The sequence below is a fragment of the Camarhynchus parvulus genome, chromosome 6 (assembly GCF_901933205.1).
Source record: "Camarhynchus parvulus chromosome 6, STF_HiC, whole genome shotgun sequence".
NCBI classification, from domain to species: domain Eukaryota; kingdom Metazoa; phylum Chordata; class Aves; order Passeriformes; family Thraupidae; genus Camarhynchus; species Camarhynchus parvulus.
This window is the reverse complement of record NC_044576.1, coordinates 21,868,309-21,893,732: the sequence shown is the minus strand read 5'-3', so window position 1 is coordinate 21,893,732 and position 25,424 is coordinate 21,868,309. Positions and strand designations below refer to the sequence as shown.

Genomic DNA, 25,424 nt, shown 5'->3' with positions numbered 1-25,424 from the left:
GTATGGTCTCCGTAAAGTAAAATGTTTGTTTGTTTCTTGAACAGTGAGTGACTTTCAAGTGCTGCTTCACTGTCAGATGAGGTGGAACTTTGTGCCAGTACCACAAAAACAGAATGCATCAAGTTAGGGTAACTATTCAAATTACTTGTAAGTGCAGAGCTTCATGAGCCAGGTAAGGACACTTCCATCACAGGAAAAAGCTCTGGAAAAAACACTTTCCTCCCTGAAGGCGAATCACTCCACCCAGAATAAGGCAAATAAGAGCACTCAGTGTAACTCCAGCTGGCTATTATGTATCACATGCGGGCTAATGCTTGCTGGAGATTAAGGCAGAATGTTCTCTCTAGCACTGATTTCCTCAGAGACCTCGTAATACACAGCTCCTCACACAGCTCCTCGCCAGCTAGACAGGCCTCTGGATTCACTGACAGGGCAAAGAGCTCTTTGTTCTTTGAAGAATGGAGACATTCTGAGAGCAACTTCAAAATCATTCTGCAGCTACTGTATTTCTGACAGTATTTCCACATGCCTTAGCAATGTAGGTTAGATGTCTGTGACACAATTTTCAACATATACTTTTCATACATACTCAAATCCTCTGTGTTTGCATTCTAAAGAGAAAACAATCTGGAGGAAAAGACTCACCATTCTGTGTAGGTTTACACGAAAATTCATGTTGTCATCATGAAGAAAAGCATTAGCATATTGATCCTATTGAAAAGGGCAAGAAAAGGGAGGAGATATGAAAAGCCCAACACCCTGCAGCTGCCTTTCAAATCACGTGTTTCAGTGTCAAAATCCCAAGATACAACCACCAAGCTATAAAGCCATCTGTCCATTTCTTCTTGTCCCACTCATGTTTCCAGTCACATAAAAGTAAACCCCCCTCCCAATTCCACTTTAGAAAAATAAATTGCTAACAAAACAAGCAGTAGTTCAGTCTAACTTTCTCCCCCTTTACTCATTTAAACTCTGGACTGTACACACCATGGTGTCACAAGTTTAACAAGTGCTCCAGGTATATAATGTAAGAGGTGGGTCTCCAGCACCAGTTCTGTGACTGTGTGGATCAAGGTTTCTTCTGGCATTTTGATTCCAGAAGCTACTACAGTACTAGCAGATAGGTTTATGAGCTGGTCCATCCCTCAAGCAAATCTCATTCCAAGACCACCTCTAAATTAAAGAGACTTCTCCAGATAATGCACAGCCAGAATAGCTAATAAATATACCCTCTCTTTAATATCAGAACCAAAGAATGCCCTTGTTATGCAGGTACAGAATTTCTTATCTTGTACTATCTATGCAGCCACCTGAAGAACAAGTGCCAAAACCATTTAATTAGAAAAATTTTAAATGTAGATGATTTTTTTTCAGGCTGTACCGAGAAGAAACATTATTACAGAATCCTTACAAGGGCTATCTTCCTCACTGCTTTTTATTCTTTAAGGATTAAAGGTCTTTACTTGCAAGCAAGCAAAATGTAAATGCCACACAAACACAACCACCATTCAGGAACATCAGACAGCCATTAGAACACAGTCCCCATAAGACAGGGCCACAATCAGCCAGGACTGCTGACAGAACTCTGTGATGCTGCTTTCTCACCCTACTTCCACATTTGCTACTTGTCTTGCTTGTAGGGACCTACAAACATGTGATTTACTTTCAGACTTGTATCCTTCTTTGGCTGAAGGGATATGGCACAGCCATGTTTACCATGAACAGCACAGAGCTGAAAGCCATTAGCACATTACTCATCTAAGAGCCAGACCACTGCGTCACTCAAAAGTTTAGAGAGAAAAGGCTTTGGATCACTCTTTTTTTCTCCTCATCCCCACAAGTTGGCTAACTCAAAAAAGATGATCCAAGTTTCAAGTCAACTTTAACATTACTGCATCAAGTAAGTGCCTGAGGACCTCACCACTCAGCACCACTGTGAATATTCAGCTCCTGTCCCACAGGAGGCAGGGGCACAGAGCCCTGTAACACACCATCAGCTGAGCAGCTTCACAGGAGAAACCTACCTCTGCTATGCACGTCAGGATAATGAGGCACAGCTTGCCACTGTGCAACCGGTGCTCATCTGCAAAGGAGAGAAAACAAACCCTCCATGAGCCACACAAGCCTAGCAAGGCTGAAGAGCAAGACAGCTGTTGCAGCAAAAGAAAAGCCCAGCTTGGAGATTCTTCATAGTCCTACTTCCTCCATGATAGCTAATAGTATTAAGCACTCACCGTCCAGCCTGGCCACTTAATCCCACCCACTTGTCACCAGTCTGCACCAACAGCAAAGATTCAGATTTGAACTTCCAACAGCATTGTAACAATCCACTGGGCTTCTGTCACATTCAGTTTTACTTCCACAGATATTTTAAATACTGTCCTTCTGTCACAGCAGAGACACACTGTTCCCTCTCTTAGACAAGGTGGAAAGCAAAACATCACCTTTGCTGTAGGTTATGAAACAAGCAGCAAAGCTTTCACAGAGGCACAGCACTGTGTAGCAAAACAACTGCTGACATTATGCTCCAAGTTCCAAGCTTTAACCCCAATATTGAGAGACACAACCTACTTTGCTCTTTGCAAAACCATGAAAGAAGGGACTCTGCAAAGACTTAGAATTTTAAGCCAAGAGTTTCACCCTGATCATGTTCCACAACTTCTTATTCATCTCACAACTTCAAAAAGCTTTTGCCTTGAATGACAGCTGGAGCAAAACAGAGGGACTAAGGCAGAAGAATGCAATTTTTATTTGGATTATTTAAAACTCCTCTCAATTTTAACCTTGAATATAAAAAAAAACACCCCAAGATATGTATAGTCATGGAGTAACACAGGATGGAAGAAATCTCTGGTTCAATCCTTGCTCAAAGCAGGGTCAGGTAAGATCATGTTGAAGAAGGTACTGTCCAATCAAGCACATTTAAAAATCATCATTCTAAAAAATAACATGCTTGGACCACACACCCCCAAAACCCACAAAAATAAACCAACAAAAAACAACACACTCATAACTAAGATCTGAGAAGGCTTCATGTTGCACATTCCCAAGATTTCCAAAAGCTGCTCTAAAGCACAGGAGTACTAAACATGCCATCCCAGACTTCTGCCTTAGAGTCAAACTCAAAGGAGAGGGATATCTGAAACAGTCAGATACACTTTCATATAAAGCAGAACACAGCATCAGCCCAATTCCTTCTTTGCAGGTGACTTTTACAAACACTTTGCTAGCTGGTGTGTATATGGTAATTATAAGAACAGACAGAATGGGCTTAGCTAGCTGTTCTGTCTAGTTTGACACCTGTTTTGTTTTCTTTTCTATGCTGCTCAGGGACAGATATTTACTAGCAAGATGTGCCCTGAAGTGTGCTGATTTCATCTTGCAGCACTAAGTAAGATGAAGAGGAATTTTGGAATGGAAGAGTTAAACGCCTCTCCCATCTCCTTACCTCAGCTAAAACGTTTAAGTGTCAGGTTTTGTACTTCAGCAAGGAGAAATGACCTAGAATAAAACTGATACACAGGAGTCTTGTTATTTTTATATTGTAAGGCCTCCCTGTATATTTCTGTAGGTGCTGCTACCACTTGTCTCTCTGGGGATCATGATGTAAAGGCTCCTGTCTCACACCATGGACTCTGCCCTCTGCCAGTGTATTGTGAACATCAGACCATTTTCAGGAGCTGTGGGGCAGCTATGCAAGCAGTTACTTGCACACACTTCACACTTTCACAGAATCCTTCATTAAAGCAACAAAGCAGACCACTTCCTACAGGGAGGCATAGCAGCACAAAACCTGTTTTGCAGATGGGAGAAAATGACACAGAGGTTTTGTTTCTCCCAAGGCAGCTGCCTCTGACTGACACAAGGGAGGATAACAAGAGAAGGATCTAGCAAACACAGTCTATTAAATTATGCTCTCTGGGATAGGACCAAAACAACTGTCTAGTCCTGGATGTGGAACAAACCAGTTTCCCCTCTTAGTGTTCCCACCTGTCTCAAGAAACAAGGAGTAAATGAGAATTATTCATTCTTCTTGCTATATTGGTGTCACATAGAAGCACAGAATCGTTTAGGTTAGTACAGACCTTTAAAATCATGGAGTCCAAATGTTAATCCAGCACTGCCAATCTCCCAGTAAACCATGTCCCTAACTGCCACATCTACATGTTTTTAAATACCTTCAGGGATTGCGACTCAAGCACTTCCCTGGGCAGTCTGTTCCATGCTTGATCTTATACAAGAAAAAAAATAAGGCAGTGCTGCATCTATAATCAAAATAGAAGGACAGGAACATACCCACTAGAATTAATAAGCATTGGTTTGGAAGGCACACTTTTTAAATGATCAGTGGAGCTCACTGCCATGAATTAGTGTGGTGGGAAGGAGTCTATCAGCTACACAAATTTCAAACCCAAACAAGCTAGAACCAAAGTAAAGAAAGAAAGAAACATCAACTCCTGTCTCATAACACAATAAACTCGTCTCTCATTGGCTTGTTTAGTAAGGAATCCCTTCTATCAGATTTCATTCTATCTGAAACTAATCCTGTGTGGCAGCTTCCAAGGCCCTGCGCAGACTTTCCATATTACAGTGACTAATAATGGCAGAAGTTAAATTGAAAAATATAAAATTGTTCTACAAGAGTCTTGGATCAGCAAGACAGACCCTGAGAAAAGCAAATGAGAATGAGCAAATCAGAGGGCTGGTAAGTCCTCCTCACGTGTGTAATCTATGAAAATGACTGAGCCAAGATTGATGTGGTTTAGTTCAAAAGACAAAAGCAAGAGGAAACATGAAAGCAGACTTCAAATATGTAAGGGATGACACACAGAAAAAAGAAATAATCCATTCTCAATATCTATCTTGGAGAAGATAACTAGTAATTAATTTAAATCACAGCAAAGAATTTAGGAAGCACACAAGGCTTTCTCACAGTAAGGACAGTAAGTTAAATACTGGAATGGATAGTCTGAAAATGGTGCTCCATTATCACAGTATCTTCACCCAACCTGTCAGCAAAACCTCTGAGAAAAGATACAGGTAAACCTGATTCTGCCTGGGTTCCAAGGAGTTGTGGTTTAACCCCAGACAGCAGCTAAGTACCATGCAGCTGCTCAATCACTCACAATGCTTCTCTCCCCACAGTGGGGGGAAGGATTGGAAATAAAAAGTAAATCATGTGGGTTGAGATAAGAACAATTTAATAACTGAAACCTCATCATCATAATCGTGATAATCATAATAATCATCAGCAGAGTGAGAGAGGGTAACAGAACCAAAGACAAACAAGTGATGCACAATACAGTTCATTATACAATTACTCATGGCCTGCTGCCCATCCCATCCCATCCCCAAACAACAATCATCTCTTTCTGGGTAACTCCTGCAGTTTATATACTGGGCATAACATTCTGTGGTGTGGAATATCCCTCTGGCCAGCTCAGGGCACCTACCCTGTCCCTTCTCCCTCCCTGCTTTTTGTGCACCTCCCCACTGACAGAGCAATGACAAGTCCTTGACATAGGGTTAGCACTACTTAGCCAGAGCCAACATATCAGTGTGTTATCAATATCATTCTCATCCTGAATCCAAAACCACAGCACTGTACCAGATACTAAGAAGAAAATTAACTCTGTCCCAGCCAAAACCAGACAGGGGTGCAGGAAGTTCCTTTTGGTCCTAATTTCAATTACTATTTTTTCTTCAACTAGCTTGCTTACTGAACAAGTGCCAGACAGCAAAATACAACTTCACTGCAAGCTAGTAGATAAAAGGAAACTGCCTGCTCTCTTATTCAATGCTAAGCATTCATGAAACTCAGTAATTGATGTATCACAGCTCTGCAGATATCTTCATATTTCTATTGTTATATCTAACTTAACAGCAAAAGCCAGTAACAGCCTGAAATACGGTGCAAAGATCACTTGTTATGTTCACACTGTGGTCCTGCCCTTATAACCACTGGGCAAAACAGCACCCTTGGGTACCCTGAGCAGGAGATTAAGCAATACTTCAGCTCCAGCAAGCTGAAATTAACCCCCACAGAACTACAGGAGAAACAAAAAGCACAACACAGACAGATACTTTCTCAAGCAAATTACTGCCAGTGCAGTCTAAGTTGCTGCTGCCCTATTTATAATAACAGAGCTACTTGTTTAACCAAAGGACAAAGGAAGTATTTCCTTCTAATGCTGAGCTTTGCCCTCTGTGTCAGTTTCTAAGTGTTCTTAAAAATACAGCTCTGGTGTCAGACTTGCCCTCTCTGACAGATAGTTGTGAATCAGATATACTCACACCTTCAGCACATAGACAGGCTTGGTTATTAGGTATTATCTTTTATTATTACATTCTTTCCATACCTGACATCTCTCCTACTTTCATAAGTCTTATCTCATAATAAGAAATCACTTAATTTTTTTCAAAAGGTGAAATCTTCAATCTTTTTATAAAGAGACTCCACTTCTATTTCTGGAGTCACTAGGCAAGTTCTTGTGCCCTCCTGACTTCAGAAGCACTGTTGGCTGCATCCAGAGACTTCGCTTACCTTTTGTGTCCTGCATCACAATTGAGCTGTACTTCAAGAAGGTTATCAGCAGGTTGCTCGTTTGCACATCAGCATCCAAAGGCAGCTCTGCAGAGCTTATAACTGGAACAAAGCAGATAAGACACATTTATCCTATACAAATACAAGAAATAACTATACAGAGAACTAAGACACAGACTTACAGGTCTGGAGTAGGATCAGTCTACCTGCAGGGCCACCTGAGCTCCTCCTCCTGCTCCATGACCACCCAGGAAAGATTTTGTTATGAAGACTGGTAGCACTCCCTCAGAGACCATTTCTCCTGCTCTAAGCACAGACTGTGGTACCCTGCAAAGTGATATCCTTCTCTGTCCTGCCCCTGCTCCTCCTCCCAGGGAGATGAGCCCACGGTTTTAGCACTCATCAACATCCCCAGCCTAGGGAAATCGGGATATTGGCACTGATACCCAATTAATTCTCATAAGCAACACAAATAACACTCACACAATTCTCATTTTGTAAGAAGACGTGCCCAGGAAAGGCCCTTCCCTGTTTCAGCAATTTTGAAATGTTAGTTCCAAAAAGTCTGGGTCAATTCCATTCTTCCCTCTTAACAACAGTTTCTCTTGCAGGAGCAACGCACAAGACAATGTAACAATTATTGCAGTACCAAAGAGATAGAACAAGAAGGCAGAAACAGAAGATCTATAAAAACCAAGAAGCAAAAGCAGTCACAGCTTGTGCTAGATACACCCCAAGCCAGCAGGAAGCAGAACTGTACCTTCCATACCCACAGCAGTTCACTGGCATTTCTCGAGCACACCAGCTGTACTTTTGACACCCTAACCATGGACATCATCAGCCTCAGACTTTACAAGAAGCTATTTCATCTCCTCAGCTGATTGCACAATGTGCCTCCTCGCTCATTCCCCCACTCCCCATGCACCATCTGAAGCACTGAGTTTATGAGCTGTCAAGCCTCTGCCATGTGACTGAGCCACATTTTTACTGATGACTGAGCCTGAGCTGTCCTAAAGGGCCATTCTCCGCCTTCCCATTTGGAAAGCTTTACAAGAAATATTGAAAGGGAGGAGAAAGATCAGTGGGAAACATGCATCATGCATTTACCTGCAGATCCTGTCAGATAAGTCTGCTAGCATTTAAGATAATGTAGCTCAGACAAAAAAATCCCCAAGCTAATGAAGCTAGCTTAGGAATATTCAGTAGAGTACTTAATACAGCTTTGTATAAAAAAATTAAAGTGAAGGAAATAGGTGGGAACCCATAAAGAAATTTAAATAGAATTAAATTTCTATTTCACATCAAAGATCTGGCAAACAAGATATAATCAGAGAAATTACTGGTCTGAGAAAAAACTACTGCTTGAATTCTGTAGACATCAGTTTAGAGAATAATTCTTTTTTTTTCTGTGTGACCTGGATATAAGAAACAGTTGCTTGATAACGAACCTGCTAATGGCAGAAAGTTGGGATGTGTAAACACAGAGGAGTATCAGACTGCACACAAAGAATGGGATAAAAACAAGAACAGATAATAAACACAAGATGAAATTAAACAATGCAAGCCATAGGGTCAGGAATTCAGGGATTTACTACCATGGCAAGCTGAGACCTCATCAGCTGCAAACCAAATACCATGATCAGATCACGAGGTGACAAGCTACCAGCATGAAGGGCTGAGGAGTGCAGTTCTACAACATATATCCAGAAATGCACTTCCAGCAGAGACACTGTAGTGCCCTGCACAAGGTGCTGGTGAGGCCTTGTCTCAACCACTGTGCATAACTATGCACAAGCTGTGTTCAAACAGGATAAACTTAAACTTGAACAAGTTTAAAGACAGGCTAGTATGTTGACCAGAAGAAGAGAGTACTCTTCTTGTGAGACAGCAAAACACACAGGTGAGTAAACCAACATGTGAAGAAGAGCAAGCTTTGTTTCAAGGGAGGCTTAACACCATGACAAATGGGTATGAATTTACAAGAAATCCAGGTCGCAAAGTTAAATATTTCTAACCAAGGAACAAGATGTCAAAACTCCCCCCAACAGAAATTATTGGGAAACAAATTTAACAGATTCAGTCAGAGCTTGATAAATTCAAGGGATTGCATGATGATATGCCTGCAAGCAGAGGGCACTGGGCTCAAGAGTTAAGGAGACCTTTTCCAGCTCTATGCAACTGTCCTGACATGACAATAACATGACTGTTCTGGCTGCCTAGGCGGTGAAACTCACAGGTTCTCACATTCAGGAGGTCACAGATGGCTTGAATTACAATTGACCAAAGTCTCTCTCTTCTCACACTATAAAAACAGCCTAAGACAAGGCACCTTTTGCACTGGAAACAGACTTGCAGACCACTAGAACACACATTTTAAGTATTATATCATCTCTTTTCGGCCTATCCTCAGGAATGCTCAAGGCTTTTCTCGTCTTTTAGGAAAGAAAAAGGTATTTATCATGAGATTGGACTTTTTAAGAAGTGAGGAATTACATCTGATTGTTGGATGACTAAGTTGGGGGCTCTGAGGGGAATTTCATCCTGTACACAACCGAACTTTGGTTCAGAGAAAAGTCTGCTTTAATATAAAACCCCTTTCAAAATTCAAGGTTTGTATCTCATAACCCTGTAATGAGGCAAGTAAGGCTTCAACGGGGGCAAGGGCAGGGACAGAAGGATGAAGGAGACAAGGCAAGAGTAAAATGCAGGATTCTTTAAACTGTGCAGCGAGAGGCCCAGAGTACAGCAGAGGACCTCATGGACCTCAGGATTACAAAATCACCTTCAGTACAAAACTGTAGCCCTTGGAAACAAGAGGTCAAATAGATCAGTGTAACTTCACTGTTTGAATCACATAAAAAAACATAATGGGGCTTTTAGGTTATAAAGGCTGCACATTCCCAGGCATGAACTGGTTTAGTCCATTCAGTCTTGAAGACCTGGGGCTCCTGACACATTACTCATGTGCCATGTCTGTTGGCAAAGTCTGTGCAATGAGTCTGGAAGCTTTCTCACTCCCAATATTATGAATAGCTCAAAGATTTAGCTAAAAGTCTGAAAAATGTATTTATATCCCCAGTGGATCCTTCTTGAGCTGTTACAATGAACGTAGTGAATGAATATTTAACAACAGTAAGCAAACTGACATTTAGATAACTATGGTGACAGGCACACTTGATTTACATATTATGGATAAACAGTTTCTAGCAAAAGCCTCATTTCACCAAAAAAAAAAAGGAAGAAATCACTCTGAAGCACACATCTCTGCTTATCCAGGTTCATGATATAGATCTTTTTTAACACACATTTTGAAACTTTACAAGGTTTTAATTTACACTATAGGTTAACAGCCAGAGAAATTTCAAACTAGAATATGAACCCTTTTTTTATCCCAGACAGCATAAAAGAAAAGCACCTGAAATTCATAGATGGATTTCTACATGTTAATGTAACTTGTAAACAGTTCAACTGTTTACACATTATTTTAGCACAGTAAAGAGAAAGCAATCTTATCATTCCAAAGCCAAAAAGCCTCTTGCTAACTGGCAGCCACATAGGCAAATTTTACAGCTGAGTTGCAAGACCTTAGTAAATGAGGAAAATTCTGACATCTCTTTAAAACAGCAGTACTCAAGCACCACCAAACTAAACCAAGCCAAGGGCCACAAAAAAAAAAAAATCACATTGTAGGGATCAACAAGGTAACAGCAGATAAAAATAAAGCAACTTTCCCAATACAATTGCTGCACATAAAGATCAGATCCTTTTCTTAAATTTAGTAACCATACAAGCCACAAGAAGCCTCAAACTTCTCAAGATCACTGTCGCTGCTGAAAGCAGGATGGAGGTTTTGTTTTGTCTTGTGGTAAATGAAAAAATAAAGAAAAAAAAGTGCAAGCAAGCCGTAGATGGAGGTAAGCACAAATTCTGTCAGTTGTGTAATATGGTGTGGGGGTGGATACATTTGCAATGAACACGTTGAACAGAAGCCCACAAATGCCCATCCCTCCACATTTTATGTTAAATGCACACAGAGACCTAGGAGACTCTTTATCTGAAGCTTTTGTTATCCATGGCAACCAGACAGAATTCATCCATGAGGAGGATCATCCTTAACTAGGGTATCAAATGACCTGAATAGCTGATATAACTGAGAAACCCAGGCTGCTTTTCCCCAGAAATATTTCCAAACTGTGCTCTATCCAAATTGACTCTGTTCCTTCATTAAACTCTCTTCAGCTCAGATGCCATTAAAGTACATGAAAACAGCCATTTCATTTCTTCTCTTCAACTAGGCTATATCTATCCATACCTTAAAATGAAAGGGTTTTATTTTAGATGATTTCAAAGCATATTTATGTGGACACATAACATCTCATTTAGAAGAGAGATCTCAGGTTAAGCAGTCTTTTACAAAGCCTGTCAAAGAAAAGGCAGTAAGTGGGAGGAATACTTCCACACCCAGACTGAATTCAAATCCCAATTAATTCAAAGCTGAGGACAAGTGCATTAAGGACAAGCAGGAATCCACAGCAATTCTCTGTAAATCTGTTCCAATGAGAAATAATCCCAGGCAAAGGACCTGACACTAGAAATATTCGTAAGTAAAAGCCTACACAGAATAACAAATGGGCTGGGTATACTTTCATGCAAATATTGGGGCAGTACTATTTTCAGAAGGAATATCAGCATAATTGCATTGAGCAATACACAAGGCAAAATAAAAATAAATTTGAGTCAAAGAATCTTGCTCATGTTTAGCAAGCCATATTACCCCAGGAAAAGACCACCAAGTTACATCTGCTCCAGACAGACCTCATTAGCTGCAATCTCCAGAAAATAGTTTGCTAGTTAATTAACAGTTTTAAATTCTTTTTTCTCAGGAGATGATTGCATTTTTACCATCTGAAGAAGGTGGGGTGGTTCCAAGTGGAGTGACAGGTGTGGTTGGAACTGGGCTCGTTGGTGATGTCATCAGGCCCATTTCAGGGTGGCTCTAAGAGAAAACACAAATGCACAGGTCAACTGCTTCCCCAGGCACTGGAAACACAGATCACTACTTGTACTGTTCCAAACTCTTGCACAATTGTCATGACTGAAGAAGTCTCAAGAAATTTCAGCCTCTTCTCCAAAGAGCCAGGCCATAGTTCCTGACTTTGGATGTCTAACGATTAAACTGTACATCAATTTCTCTACTCCACAAAACACAAAGATACACCAGAAAGTGGTGGCTCTCCCCAGCAGACAGAAAAAATCCCCTTCCCTAACGTAGAATGGGAGATTTGCAAAAGCCTACAATTTTAATAGCTTCTAATTCCCCCTAAAACAACCCAAGGATGTGCATTCAGTCTTCCCCTACAATCCTTTTACTTCTATTTCTAAGAGCAAATTCTCCTTGCTCCTGCCCCCCCACCTGTTCACATTCAAAGATAACAGCAATTTATTACTTTCCTATCTCACTGTAAAACCCTGCAGGAAAGACACTGCAGGAAAACAGTGCATAACATAAATAATACTATCATTATTGATCCTCTCAGCTTCCATTAGCCAGTCACTCTCCCCATCTAATCTTTGCTAATAGTTGCCTGCCTAATTACTGCTTTGACTTCACTCTTTGCAGGCTTCTGGACCCATCCACACTGGTGGGAGTATAGGAAATCTGCCATGCTATTTTTGAGCCTGGCTGCCAAGCAAAGTGTCCATTTCATAGGGCAAGTTTTACATAAATGTATCATCTGCCTTAATATATCATCACAATTTCAAAATAAAAGAAAGATACAGAACTGCTGATTTGATGTTACTTAGTTCCATAGGATTTTTCACAAGTGGATATCCTTCATACTGCCTTTGAATATCTCATTTTATGAGCAACTATAAATGCATATATTTTATGAGAAGCACAGACACATATACTAGAACTCAAAAATAATTTGCATCCCCACAGCTACCAACTTACACTTAAAATACAATTTTTCACTGAAAGTCTTACATAAGCCAGATTTCCTTAGACAGGTTTTGGAGGCTTACCTTCTTTCTCCAGAACAGTGACTGGCAGTTGAGAGACAAGAGTGCCACCCAGCAGCAAACCCAAGCATCCACAGCTGGTGAGCACACACTCAACGCTCCAGATACCCACACACCTGAATCCCTGCTCTTCCCATGTGCCACACAGCAGCAGGAAGCCATTCATGCAGCCCCAAGCAATGGACACCAGCTTAGGAAAGAGCATTCATCAGCTGTTATGAGGTTTTTTCAACATGACAGGACCTACCTTGCCCTCTCTTAAATGAAGGATTACAGACAATCCACCCAAGAGTATCAGTTCTGCAATTCAACCCACTGGATCAGGGGCTGCTTCAACTTCTTTCACAAGTAACTAGTCTATCCTTTTATTTTTAAGAGTTGATCTCTAGCTGATCTTTTTCTGCTCTGCTCTTTTCCCTGCCAAATGTCTCTCAGGAGTATCTTGTCCACAGAAAGGCCTGAGCTGGTATTACACAGAACTGAAAGAGCAGAAATCTCTGAGAAGTGGTAGGAATGAATAACCTGGGAAAAGACAAGCAGGGAACTTCAGCAAATTAACCACCCATGAAACAGAAGCCTTCTTCAGAGGCTGTAGATCTGCTTATCAGACCTCTTCCATCACCACTACTGTCAGGAGTCCCCAAAGGTCTCCTCCATCATGCCAAGTGTCCAGCCTGAGGTCTATGGCTGCAGTCTGAGGACCTGAACAAACTGGGGAAAGGTGTTAACTGTTTTGTTGATGTTGTTCTTCTAATAGATTACAAGCAGTACCTACAAACCAAAATTAAAAGCCTGAACCTGAAGGTCCGTCAGGCTACCCTTTTAGCACAATCACTACATCAGGCTCATCATCTGCCTCCCAGCAGCAACCACCTCTCCAAACTCACACAGGGTTTAGAAAACCATCCAGAGACTTGTGAGACTTTTGAGAGCAGCCTCTCAGAAGGCTGCTTCTCCACCATAAAAAGCCCAAGGACAAATGCCATGCTCCAACAACAGGTTCCCATGCCAAAGGGGCTGGGCTCTTCAAGGAAGTCTGAACACAAAATACTATTTGAAACAACAACTGTCACATGCCAGTTGGTCCCTAAGTGAAGAATACCCAAACAGACAACAACACACAGTCCATGCACACACACACAGGACAATCCATCCAAATTGGGGGCTGAATCAGCCTCTTTCTCTCAACCCTAACTTAATAAAAATGTGATTTGATCTGAGAGCTACAGCAACTGCTTTGCTCACTCCATCCTCCCCTTAAGGGGACTATCAATGGGGCACAGAGGCACTCCATGCAGCCCTTCCCATTTAATGGCAAAAATTAATAATTCCAACATGAACTGTGACCTCAAAACTCTACTCATTTACTGTCAAGGCAGGAAGTATATCAAACAAATTCTTCCTCTGGTCCTGGCCTGCTTCTGCTCTTTCATGCTGATCCTATGACAAGTACGTAAGGGAAAAAAAAAAGAAACTATCTTTTCACCAATTCCATTTCTGGCTCTCTGATTTCAAAGACATCCACTACAAAGAAATGGGGAAACATTCCACTGAAACTCACTTGTGCCAGAACTGTGATGAAATTCCTGTTTAAGTGAACAGCTTCATAGAGGGCCAAAAGGATTGCTTCATTTGTTCTGTGGGAAGGATATAGACAAAGGCACAGTTAGTGATCAGAATACAAGGAGCCAAGTTTTTCAGAAGCATGGCCTATCTGAAAAAATAAGAAATTTTTTTCAACTATGGAAAACTCTGCCTCTGCAATCCAGTTGTTCTTCCAATTATTAGTAGCACTAATAATAGTACTAGTAGTAGCAACTCATAAAAGTAGCTATTTTTAGAGCACAGCTACAACCTTTGTTGCCTTCCCACTGAAGATGTCCCTAGTTACTCAGTGTTTTCCATATGAAGTCCTCTCCTTTAAGAGCATAGGGTCCTAAAGACACTAAAATCCGTCATATTTATCACTTGCCCCCTTAATTTAGAAAATACTTTGGTGAGGGCCAGAGTGCATGAACTTTTGCTTCTTATGTGCCACCTCTGAGTCACCTAATATATATCCTAAATACCTCAAAAACCACTGGAATTTTTTAATAGACTTCATTACAAGCAATTCAGCTGTGTCTCCTCCTGCTGTACCCTTCTCACAGAAGGGCAAATCCACAGTTTGCAGGCTGTGGTATCATTTTAGTGACAGGAGAGCCTGCTCCTCTAGTTTGCTTTGTGACATTAAATAGCTCTGTGAGGTAATGGATGGCACTGACCACTCCATTGTGTAAATAAAATAACATCTGTGCACTTACTGGACAGAGATCTTCTCATCAGCATCTGCTATGAACATGCTGCCCACCTATGGAAAGAGAGAGCATTGCACAGCAGGAATGTGGGAAAGCTATTAGACAACAGACAACACATGGATGAAAATACATTTTATTTTGCTGTACTGTCACTGACCAATGCTTCACCTGTCAAATCACAAAAAAGGACGAAAAAAAGAAAATACTGGATCTTGAATCCCAGCCTGGATTAGTTTGCCATTTTTTAAGGGGACAACAGAGATTATTTCCTACCTGCTTGCTCCAGGGTGGATGCAGTTTTACCCAAGTCACTCCTGACAGAGAGCTGTCTACACTGAATTACCCTCAACTGCAGGAAATTTTTCAGTCAGTTAGACCTCAAAATACTATGAAATCTCTGACTAAAGCAAAGCTAAACTGAACAAGGGGAACAGTGGATATTCTTTACAAGGAAGAAATTCAGAACTGTTTTTGCAGGGTACCCCTTCAAAAATGCAGACAGTGCCCAATGCACTCCATAGCTAAAGTGCATCCATGCTTGAGAAACAAAACAGTAAAGAAACAGAACCTCAAAGACTAGTGACATTCCAGACTATGTGCCACTACATTTTAGGCCACATCACCTGAACAGCAAGTAGTTTTTAAAAATGCATAGCTGTTTAAAAGAATTAAGAAGTTAAAAAAATTACTGAAAGTTTAAATAAGGCGATTTTTAAAATAAAGTCACCTAGAGGGAAGAAGATGCAGGAAAAGAATTTCAGCTATCAACAGAAGAGTAGAGAGTCCTTTGAAAGAGCTTTTCCAGCCAGACAACACACTCCTCAGAACACAACCACTTCAGCTGTATTTAGTTTTGATTTGTTCAATGCATCTCTACCTCCAGAACTCACATTCCAAACTCAAACTTTTTAGAAACACTCTCCTGCTGAACTTGCATGAATGCACCTTTCTAAGAATGGAAAATCACCATTTCCTTGCTTACCATGTTAGTTAGGGCAGAGAAGAAACCAGTCTGATGCTCCTCTTCTTTATCTTTGTATTGCCTGAACAAAAAGGAATAAGGATGATGTTTCAGGATTCGAAATGGAACCAGGGTTACTTCCCCTAAATCTCTATGTCTTAGTCTTATTTGACAAGAATATAGGGTGGAGGAAACTTGAACATTCAACAGCCTTTTTCAAGAACTCACAAAATAAGAGACAAAGGGTATTAAAATATTTGTAAATTGTGTAGAGTTGGAGTGAGGCTGCTGAAAGATGTGAAACTTGAACAATGCCTGTACTGTTACAGAGGACACAAGCAATTTGGGCTAACTCTGAAGGAAAGGGATCAAGTGACTTCAGAAATTTTGTCCTGCACTGGACAAACAGAAATCAGCCACAGGGGCACACAGGGTCAGTAACCACAGAACGGTTTCATTTCATCATCAACCACAGAAAAAAATCAGAGTTGGTCACCCTACTGGGTGCAGAAAGAAACCAGATGGACCTTTATGGTTCGTGGCCTGATCCCACTTTCCTGGAGCAAGTGAAGAGACTGAAACTGGAGCAAGTGAAGTCAACAAACAGGTTGGGTACCTCAGATTTAAGCTACACTGCTTCATCTGGCACTCAAAGGGACTAGCAAAGCTCACATGGCCATTTATTTTGTCTGTCACACAGGAATCTGATCACACACATGTAACAGGCCAAGAAACCAACTCTAAATTCTTGGGAAAGGGGGAAGGAATGAGCTAAGCAAAAGAGGCCATGATCTGAGACAGCTTTTGTCAGAATGAAGGAAATTGGGTGGGTGAAGGTTTTTTTCTGCTTTACTCTAATCATTTACTCTGTTAAATACATCTACATGATTAGTTGATTTTGCAAGTCACCTGCATAACTATCACAGCAGGCTTTCAAAGGAATTAAAACATTTTTCTGGATATTTTGAGAACCCTACTGCACAAAAAAAAAAAAAATCTTGAGTTTCCTAGGTGAAATTGCTGTAAGTTTCCAAATTTTTCCAAAGTAAGTTTCCAAGCTTTCCAAATTTTTCGTCTTAGGAAAGCTTGCATGTTTTATGATGCTACTTATGAAGCAGAGGCTAAGAATATGCTACCCTTTCTGCTGACTTTCTATCTCTTTTCTTCTGCAGGAGTTACTGCTTTCCACCATTTGGAAGAGTTTACATCTCCTAATCATCTCTGATCTGGCAGGCGGACAGCCCAGGATGCATTTGTTTGTTTGTTGTAGATAGTGTTTGAGTTAAATCAATTTTTCAACAGAGGAGTTGTCAGCAAATTATTATCTTTTCGCTTGTGACTAGGATTTTACACAGAGTTCATACAGAGGTAAAACCCATGACAGTAAAAACATACAATGGATATCCTTCCCTACAGCAAGATCTCTCCTGAAGCACATCAGCCCAGCTGGTATAGATGCACTGAGACGTGCAATGACTGCATCAACTGAAGCAAAGTACCTCAAAAAATAAGACTATTCCCTGCCTCTCCAGGTGCATCAAGGCTGTCAGGTGATAAACAAGTGCTTTAACACACACAAAAAAAAAAGTTTGTGAAAATATACAGTAACTATCATGTATTGAGAAACAAGACAAAATTTGGGTTTACCTGTTATATTCTGATAAAGCCTGGGCAATTACAAGTCCCATTCCCTGAAAAAAAATTATTTAAAAAAAACTTGACATTAAAATCTCAAGGGAGAAAATCACACACTGAACACACATTGCAATGCTGCCCCCCCCAAGATAACCTAGCATGCTATGCAGAATTTCCCTTGAAGCTGTTTGAACTATTAAGATGTGCTACAATACAACACTATAACACAAAAACCCAGACAACAAAACTGAAAGTTAATTACTAATTACTAAGTTAAGCAGAAAGCATTTCTTCTTCTCTCAAGAATTCTCAGTAAGGCATCAAGACATTTAGAAAGAAGTTGGTGTCAGAGGAAGGACATCCAAAAATTCAAAACAAAGAGTCACAGACACAAATAACCTTGGACTTCCTGCAAACAGCCTCCACCATTACAGAACTACTAACAGTTCTCACCCTTTACTCAGCATGGAGCTTGCTTTCTACTTCATGCCTAAAGAGCAGCTTCCAAGTTCAGAACTCACATAACTCAGTCTGCTGTCAATTTTAATCCAGGCCTGGATAAAAAAATCAGACTATAGCTACAACCCAAAATATATTGCAGGACTCTTGTCTCAGTTACAAGCTTCCGCTGAGTTACAAGAATTGACTGGTAAAATCAAGTGACACAGCACCAGAAATGAGATTCCCTTTGGCATAAATCATCCTGTGCTTCTTTGGCACATGACAGCAAACAGTGTACAGATAGGTCATGAATGCATAATAGATCAACTTTAGCATGTTCCTTGTTACCTAGCTTTTAATCAGCATTTAAATGGTAATCAAACTGTCCAAATCATGAGCTGCCTAACCTACTGCAAGAGCACAGGGCTGAACAACCACTGCACTGGTGCCCCTTAGAGCAGCACTGTTCTGAGACCTGATTTCTACCATACACCATGCTGGCATCCATTAGCCTACACTTCATGTGAAAGAGCATCTTCAGCAGCACAGAGGAATCAAGCCAAGTACTCACATTGAGTGTGGCCTCATCATCCACAATGGACAGCTTCACAATGTAGGGATTCACTGACTGCTCAAGGTGGGGTGAAAAAGAAGAAAGAAAAATGGTTTTAAGTTCAGCCTTCAGGGGAAGAAAAACACTATTATGTTTCCAAGTTTACACAACCACCTGGGCAGAATCTCTGTCCTGTCCCATAAAACAGAATACACATAAATAAGCAGACTCACAGCACATGCTAAGACCACTAGGCCAGGGACATGTTCCCCTTATTGGCTCAGCCAGGCAGTCTCCTGATTTTATTGAGAAGAGGAGGGAGTTTCTGTCCCTCCACCAGCTCATCTGTCAGTCTGGAAAGTGGAGCAGCCATCCTGCAAGCCTGTTATCTGCGACACACACACAGTTTTGCAGCAGGAACAGGCAGTGAGGCTGGATGCAGCATTAGTGCTCTGCTATCTCCCTTCTGCAGCACCCAGGAAGGCAGGACAACATCCTAGACTCATCTGCTGCTGGGTTAGAGAGCAACACTTTGTTTGCACCACTAGGAGCTGGAAGTCTCTAGAGAATATAAATGCCTTGAATTTAGCTGAAGAAAGCACACAGGCTTCATCTATAAAGACAAATGCTAATAATTTCCAAAGCATTTCAGATTAGCAATGCACATTTTTCCTGGTTTTTGTGTGTCAGTGCAAAACTAAAAAAGTTGATTTTGAATCAAGACACAGAAGAAAAGTTTCATCTGCAGGCAGGGCATTTGGCAGGGAATTGGAGCTTGAATAATTACTTTTTTGTTAAAGAACTAAAAAAAAAAAATTGAGTTATGCAAGATCTTTGGAGAAAAAAAAAAGAAAAACACATGAACTTTCTGATTCTCCAAAGCTGTGTCTTTCAGACCTGTAGTTGTCTATCCCAAAGAGAAGCAAGTGCACAAAACTGGACACAAGGGGTTGTTGGATACACTATATGCTGCCAGACAAGCACACAAAGGGAAAACCCCACATTTTAACTAATTTCTTTCAGCTCTATCAAAAGCTACAATGCAGTTCTAACAGGTTGAACATGATGCAAACAAACTTTTGCCTATATGCTATCAATGAATATGTATTCAAAAGTCACTACTTGATTTTATGTTTTAAGTTGCTGTCCTATCAGCCATCCCTTAAAACACTGGGAAAGTGATCAAATAAATACTTTTTCTCAAAGCATTTTCTTTCTCGCAGTATCAATGCAAAAGTATTTTCTCTGAAATCATGACTAGTATTAAAAAAAAAAAAATATAGCTGATGGCTTGGATAAGTATATAGTTGGAACAACTTCTGAAAACTATTAGGATTTCAATCAGGGGCATCCCTTTAAAGATTCCAAGTAAAGAGATATAAATCCCTAGAACAGAAGTTAATAAGCAAGCCAAGCTCTCATCAACATGGGTAATGACAACATGGAGAGATACTTCCAAGAAAATTGAGAGATTACAAAATTCTCATCCCAAAAACACAAAAAAAACATCCTAATGTAAAACACACTGATATTTATGCTAAAAACAGACACAAAATCATAGTCAGCTAATGGATTTTGAGCCTTATTAGATTTTCTTAAACAGCTGGAAACACAACCAATGGAGTTCAGACCAAAAGAGAACCTCTCAGCTGCACCACAGCTAACTAAAAAGAGAACTCCAAAGCACCTGAGGCATGAAAGTGTGCTACAATTGACTGACAACCAGACAACCACCATACTGACCCTAAGGGCCAAAGAACAGCGTATGAAATCAGTTACTCAAGGACAATAAAATGGTTGCATTACTGGAGGCTTGGCTTGTAGCACTCCTACCAAGGCAGTGCTGGGCAGCTGTCACATAAAACCCTCCTGGGAGTGACTTTCAGCCTTGCCAGAGGAGCTGGTTGGGCTGAAGTTCCCCTTGCTACACGTCTGCTTTAGCTGGATTGTAGGGATTGCACTTTTCAAACATCAGCACAACTTCCTTCAGAGTGCCCAGTTTCAAGATGTCTCAGAGTGTTCTCCAAAGCACTTGACCCCAGCCCAACACTCCCCAGAAAGCCAAGGACAAGCCTCCTGCACTCACAGCATTCTACCTGACTAAGGACATAAACTGCAGTCCCAGGGATGGCATTACACAGCTCTCCAGCACTTGTCTGAATGTTGCAATGACACCTCTGGTCTTCCCAGTCCACCCTCATAAGTAACCCCACTTACAGATAATTCCCAACAGCTTTCCCTCATAGCCATATACTGAAATCAGGCTCCATGCTCCTGTTCCATGCTACCACAGCACAGAACGCTGAAGAGAATCTGCAATTCATGATGCTGACATCATTGACAGGAATGAGAAAGTGACAGGCATTACTTTGACACCAAGTGTAGTTCCTGTCCTTGCATATTCTCTAGATCTATTCGTAATACAGAACAAGATCTATTATAAAACCAGGTAGGTTTTGAAGCCTGCTCCCTCCTAGTAATTCTGTTGAAGGGCAAGTTATTCCAGAACTTTCCTATTTGCTGCCTAATGAAGTATATTAAGATATTCCTATTTATGAAGAAAAAAACCCTGATCATTAAAGCATCATGTATCATACAAAGAAAAGCCAACATCAGGTGTTGTTCTGACATCTGAAATGTTTTTTTTCAAGCTGATGAATAACAGGAAAAAATGGGAATATACCATAAACATAAAAAGGATGATGAATAAAGTTCCTCAAAGAGGAATCCATCAAAGAGAGAGAGAGAGAGAGAGAGAGACTTCTCTTGGAACTACTAGCTGTGATGTTTCAGTTCATTCTTTGGTCACAGCTTCACCATCTCTTCTGGGGATCTGTGCTCTTTCAGTCAGCTAGTCAGCTCCTGAATCACAAATTCAGTCTGAAGCCCAGGATGACTGACAGCTCATTTTACTTGGGAGACTATGTATAACCACACACTCACACGGGCAGACATGTGGTTTGGCACAACAGCAACTCTTCCAAAAGGACCTTCCTCAGAGGAACGAAATGCAAATTCCCTAGGTAGTTTCTTTCATGCTGGCACAGAAGGAGGTGTAGGAGTATCATACACATTTGATTGTACACATACATCAGAGACAGACACAGGGAGCATAACAGGGCTGCCTTGCAAAGCTTCTCCTGCTCCATGCTGATGCCCTGATGCTACAGTGTGGACTGCTAAAAACTGTTCTGTGTGCTGCCTTCATAATCCAGAGGCCACTCTAAATCAACAAAGTAGAGAGAAGTGATGTTTCAACACCTACCTCATACTTTCTGTAGTTGACCAGCAAGGCCAGAAGGACAACAGCATCATACCCATGTTCCCTGCGACTAAGAGGGCTGGACAGGATCTGGAATAAACAATCACACTGCTCTGTCAGGCCTCCTGCAGGAAGCTTGCAGTGACTCAGAGCACAGCCATGAAATGTATGTGTAAGAGCAAATTATGTCTTATCTGAAAGAGGATATTTGGGTGAAGGGAGTGTCAGTGCCTCAAGGAAGTTCTGCACACAGAGAAGCTCATTTATCACAGAAAGGATGCACACAGGCTTTCAGGGCATAAAGGGCAAATATATTTCACAACAGCATTGTATAGTATCTCATCATAAACTGTGCAAGTGTTCTGGGTTTCTCCAAGGCTCAGTTCCACTGAAAAAAGTATAATTTATCCAAGAGCAGAAAAAAATATATCCACACTACCTTTTGAAAAACAGTTTCTGCAGTAAAGAAATTCTGTGTGAAATTAGCCCAGAAATCTGTTCAGAATCTAACTGTGCAGAAATGTCTCAAGTGAAAATACTTTAAATAGTCAGTAGTGACTAAAAACAGCAGACTAAAGGGGAGAGAACATTACAAAATTTATGTATGACTGAGCTATGAATGGATGCAGCAACAGTACCAGTGAACCACATTGCATTGAAAAAGCTGAAAAGCAAACACATTACTGAAAGTTATCACTATGGAAGAGTGTCCACAGTAGAAGCAAGAACTCTTACCTGTAAAATAGCTTCAAATATGCTGTTAATCATCACATACTCCAGGATGGTGTTCTGGCTAATGTTATCTGTCACCTGAGTACAAACACAAGTTTTAAAAGCTCATCCAAAACCTCCACCAATGCTGTAGCTGCCTCTGGCACACACTGGGAACAGGGGAGTTCTGTTTCCAGATGGACACATTTATCCAGAATCTCACACTTAGCAAGTCAAGGTGTGACTAGCAATAGAGCTAGACACGAAGTAAAAGAAATCTGTCCTGCCTGCCAGTCCTCTCTCTGCCAAGAAGCACCACCCACGGACTAAGAGCTCCCCCACTCCTCCACACGTTGGTATTTTACACAGCTGCATGAATGACAACAGCCATCAGCTGCTGCAGGCTCTACACAGGAGGAAGAGAATGAAAAATAGGGCACATATGCTCCACTGAGAACCTTGCCATCATGAAGAGGGCAATGAAGAGCTCCACCACTCTCATTTATCTCTTATCATAGTCAAAATAGTTCACAGTTGACCATCTCCAAAAGCTGATGAGTGGTAATTTATTACAACTTCCTCATTCTTCACATCCTCACCACTCCGGTCTACTCCACACCTTCTGTCTTACCTCAACCCTTCTCCCCTCCTTTCCATTTATCTGAGACTTCTTAAGTATTTTTTCCTTAAAAAAATACACACCTGTGAATCCAACTGATACTTGCTCCTGCCTCTCCCCTTCAGCCCCAGGTGACACCTATCTAACAGGATGAAAAGTGTCTGCTAGTCTGCACTGGCATCATGGTTGGAGCCATCATGCATATTCTGGACTGACACTGGCTCTCATTCACCATTTATTTCTCCTTTTTAAGCTTCACACTGCAGCATTCTGCTCAAGTTTTGAAACAGCTCCATCCCTCAGATGTGGCTCATATAAGCCCTTAAGTTATTATACAGCTGTTAATTACTTACTGTCACCAAGCAGAGAAGTAGCTTCAGACACAAGCTTTTGAGGCTTTCAGAACCTTCTGCACAGAGGAGGGAGTCCAAGCTCTCCATCAGATTCTAAAGAACAACAGTCACATTATTTAAAAGTAGTATTTTAAATTACTTGAAATGTTTTTTATATAAAGCCTTCCGGAAGATTCAAGTAGCAGAGCACTAATATAAAGCCATGTTATTCCAGAATCAATAATTGAGCCATTACTACTGCTACCCAGGCCATATTCATACTATTGCTTCTCAACACTATTTGTGTTAACTACAGCCTAATGACTACTGGTAGAACATCATTACCATTTTCCATGAGTTTTCTCTAGATGCAGCAGCACAGCTCCAATTAACAATACATACATAAGTTATGATTAAAAATCTGATAGGCAAACTACTACTTAATGTTTTCCCTAAATATATTACATGTTGTATAGAGAAGAAAAATTGCTACTCTTGTACAGAGATGAAAGATACAACAAGAATTCAGCTCTATCACTGGTTACTTTGTCATTTCCCAAACTCAACATCTTTACAGAGAAGAACATCAAGTAGGTTTAAAACAGTACATGTGCTGATGGAGTGTGAGAATACAGGGTATGACTCCCAGATAAAGAAAAAGATGTGAGGTTCAATATTAGGTGCTGATCACCTGTGACAGCCTTTTCTGGCTTTAAGGTTTCTCAACAGTAGTGACTACACAGTGTGGAACTAAAGAAAAAGAATGTGCTCTGTTGTATTACTAACCAATCCAGGGACCCCAAATGTCTGCGCTACTGGCAGGTACAGAACTTCAGGACAGCTATTTTTAGTAAGTGGCTCAAATATTTCCCCCAAAAGCTGCTGCCTGGTAGACATACCCATGTACACTCACTGCCCTTGCCACACAGCTGCTGTGCAAACTGCTTCTCTGCATTGCCAGGGCCTCACCTTCATACACAGCTCTGCCTTGTCAAAACCCACAAGCATGTTGATGATGTCAAACCCAGAAGTGGATTTGTTCTTCTGATGGACACCCCGGATCAATGCACACAAAGTCTGCAAAGGGAAAAACCAGAAGGTGAGATGTAAGGCAACACCTCCAACTCAACAGCAAAATCCACTGCATGACCCTCTCCTAGCACTAGCAGATACTGAAATTAATACCACCAACCTGGAGGCCATACATTCTGTCTGACCTCTCCTCCAGCTCTGGCATTTCTAAAAGGTATCTTGGATGCTGAAAATTTGTAAAAATTGGAGAAGAATAGATTTGTCCATATTTTCCTTGTTTGAGCACAAATTTCTGTTTGGTTATCACATTGCTATACCAAGGTGGACCAATAAACTGTGTCTTTGTCAACAAGAAGAACCAATCTTCCCACAAAAAAAAAGAGGCTACAAGTCTATCAGGCAGCTTAATTACTGCTTCATTCCAAATTCTTGAAGATACACAGGTATCAGCACACTATCAGCAGACTCTCTAGAAAATTCATAGGCAGCAAATTACTCATTTGTCCTAAGAGACAGAAATGTCTGGGGTGACTTTTGTCGTCAGGCACCTCTCAGACCCTTGAAGAGGGGAATGAGCAGGAATACCACCACTGCATTTTTAGATTCCAGCTTAAATTCACCAGTGAGAGGTAATTAGTTTCACATGTGAAGCTGGAGACAAAACAGACCTGATAGATTTAGCAGACCTCCAGAACCACACAAAAGCAAAAAGGTAAGGTAGACATCCTTTTTTTGGTTACTGTCAGAAACAGATACTGAGCTAAACAAACCTTTGGTCACCATGCTGATTCTCAAAAAAAGGATTGCTTAAGTAAGTTTTGGCTTCAGGATCACTTTCCACATTAACATAGTCTGGTTAAGGGAACACTCTCCCAGTTTGAGCTCAGGATGTGTTACCTGGTTCCTATTTACATGCACACAGCAGGATTCTTGTGACCTACCCTAAGTTCTTCCAAGAGTCTGGATACAAGTTTAAGAATTTGGGGCTGGTCTGAGCTGTCTATGTAGCTATA

General features: G+C 40.9%; 1 protein-coding gene across 3 annotated transcripts in view; it reads right to left on the bottom strand.

Annotated features, from left to right (window-relative positions):
• Window positions 1–25,424, bottom strand: part of ARMH3 (armadillo like helical domain containing 3) — a 123,413-nt gene that overhangs the window by 89,362 nt on the left and 8,627 nt on the right. For all 3 annotated transcript variants that reach the window (XM_030950820.1, XM_030950822.1, XM_030950821.1), the window contains exons 5-17: window positions 24,349–24,456; window positions 23,401–23,493; window positions 22,453–22,527; window positions 21,721–21,807; window positions 18,474–18,530; window positions 17,474–17,517; window positions 15,848–15,908; window positions 14,872–14,918; window positions 14,130–14,205; window positions 11,447–11,540; window positions 6,545–6,646; window positions 2,025–2,083; window positions 646–711 (exon numbers count right to left, since the gene is read on the bottom strand). In XM_030950820.1, the coding sequence (XP_030806680.1) occupies window positions 646–711; window positions 2,025–2,083; window positions 6,545–6,646; window positions 11,447–11,540; window positions 14,130–14,205; window positions 14,872–14,918; window positions 15,848–15,908; window positions 17,474–17,517; window positions 18,474–18,530; window positions 21,721–21,807; window positions 22,453–22,527; window positions 23,401–23,493; window positions 24,349–24,456 (969 nt within the window). The remainder of the gene's footprint in view (window positions 1–645; window positions 712–2,024; window positions 2,084–6,544; window positions 6,647–11,446; window positions 11,541–14,129; window positions 14,206–14,871; window positions 14,919–15,847; window positions 15,909–17,473; window positions 17,518–18,473; window positions 18,531–21,720; window positions 21,808–22,452; window positions 22,528–23,400; window positions 23,494–24,348; window positions 24,457–25,424) is intronic.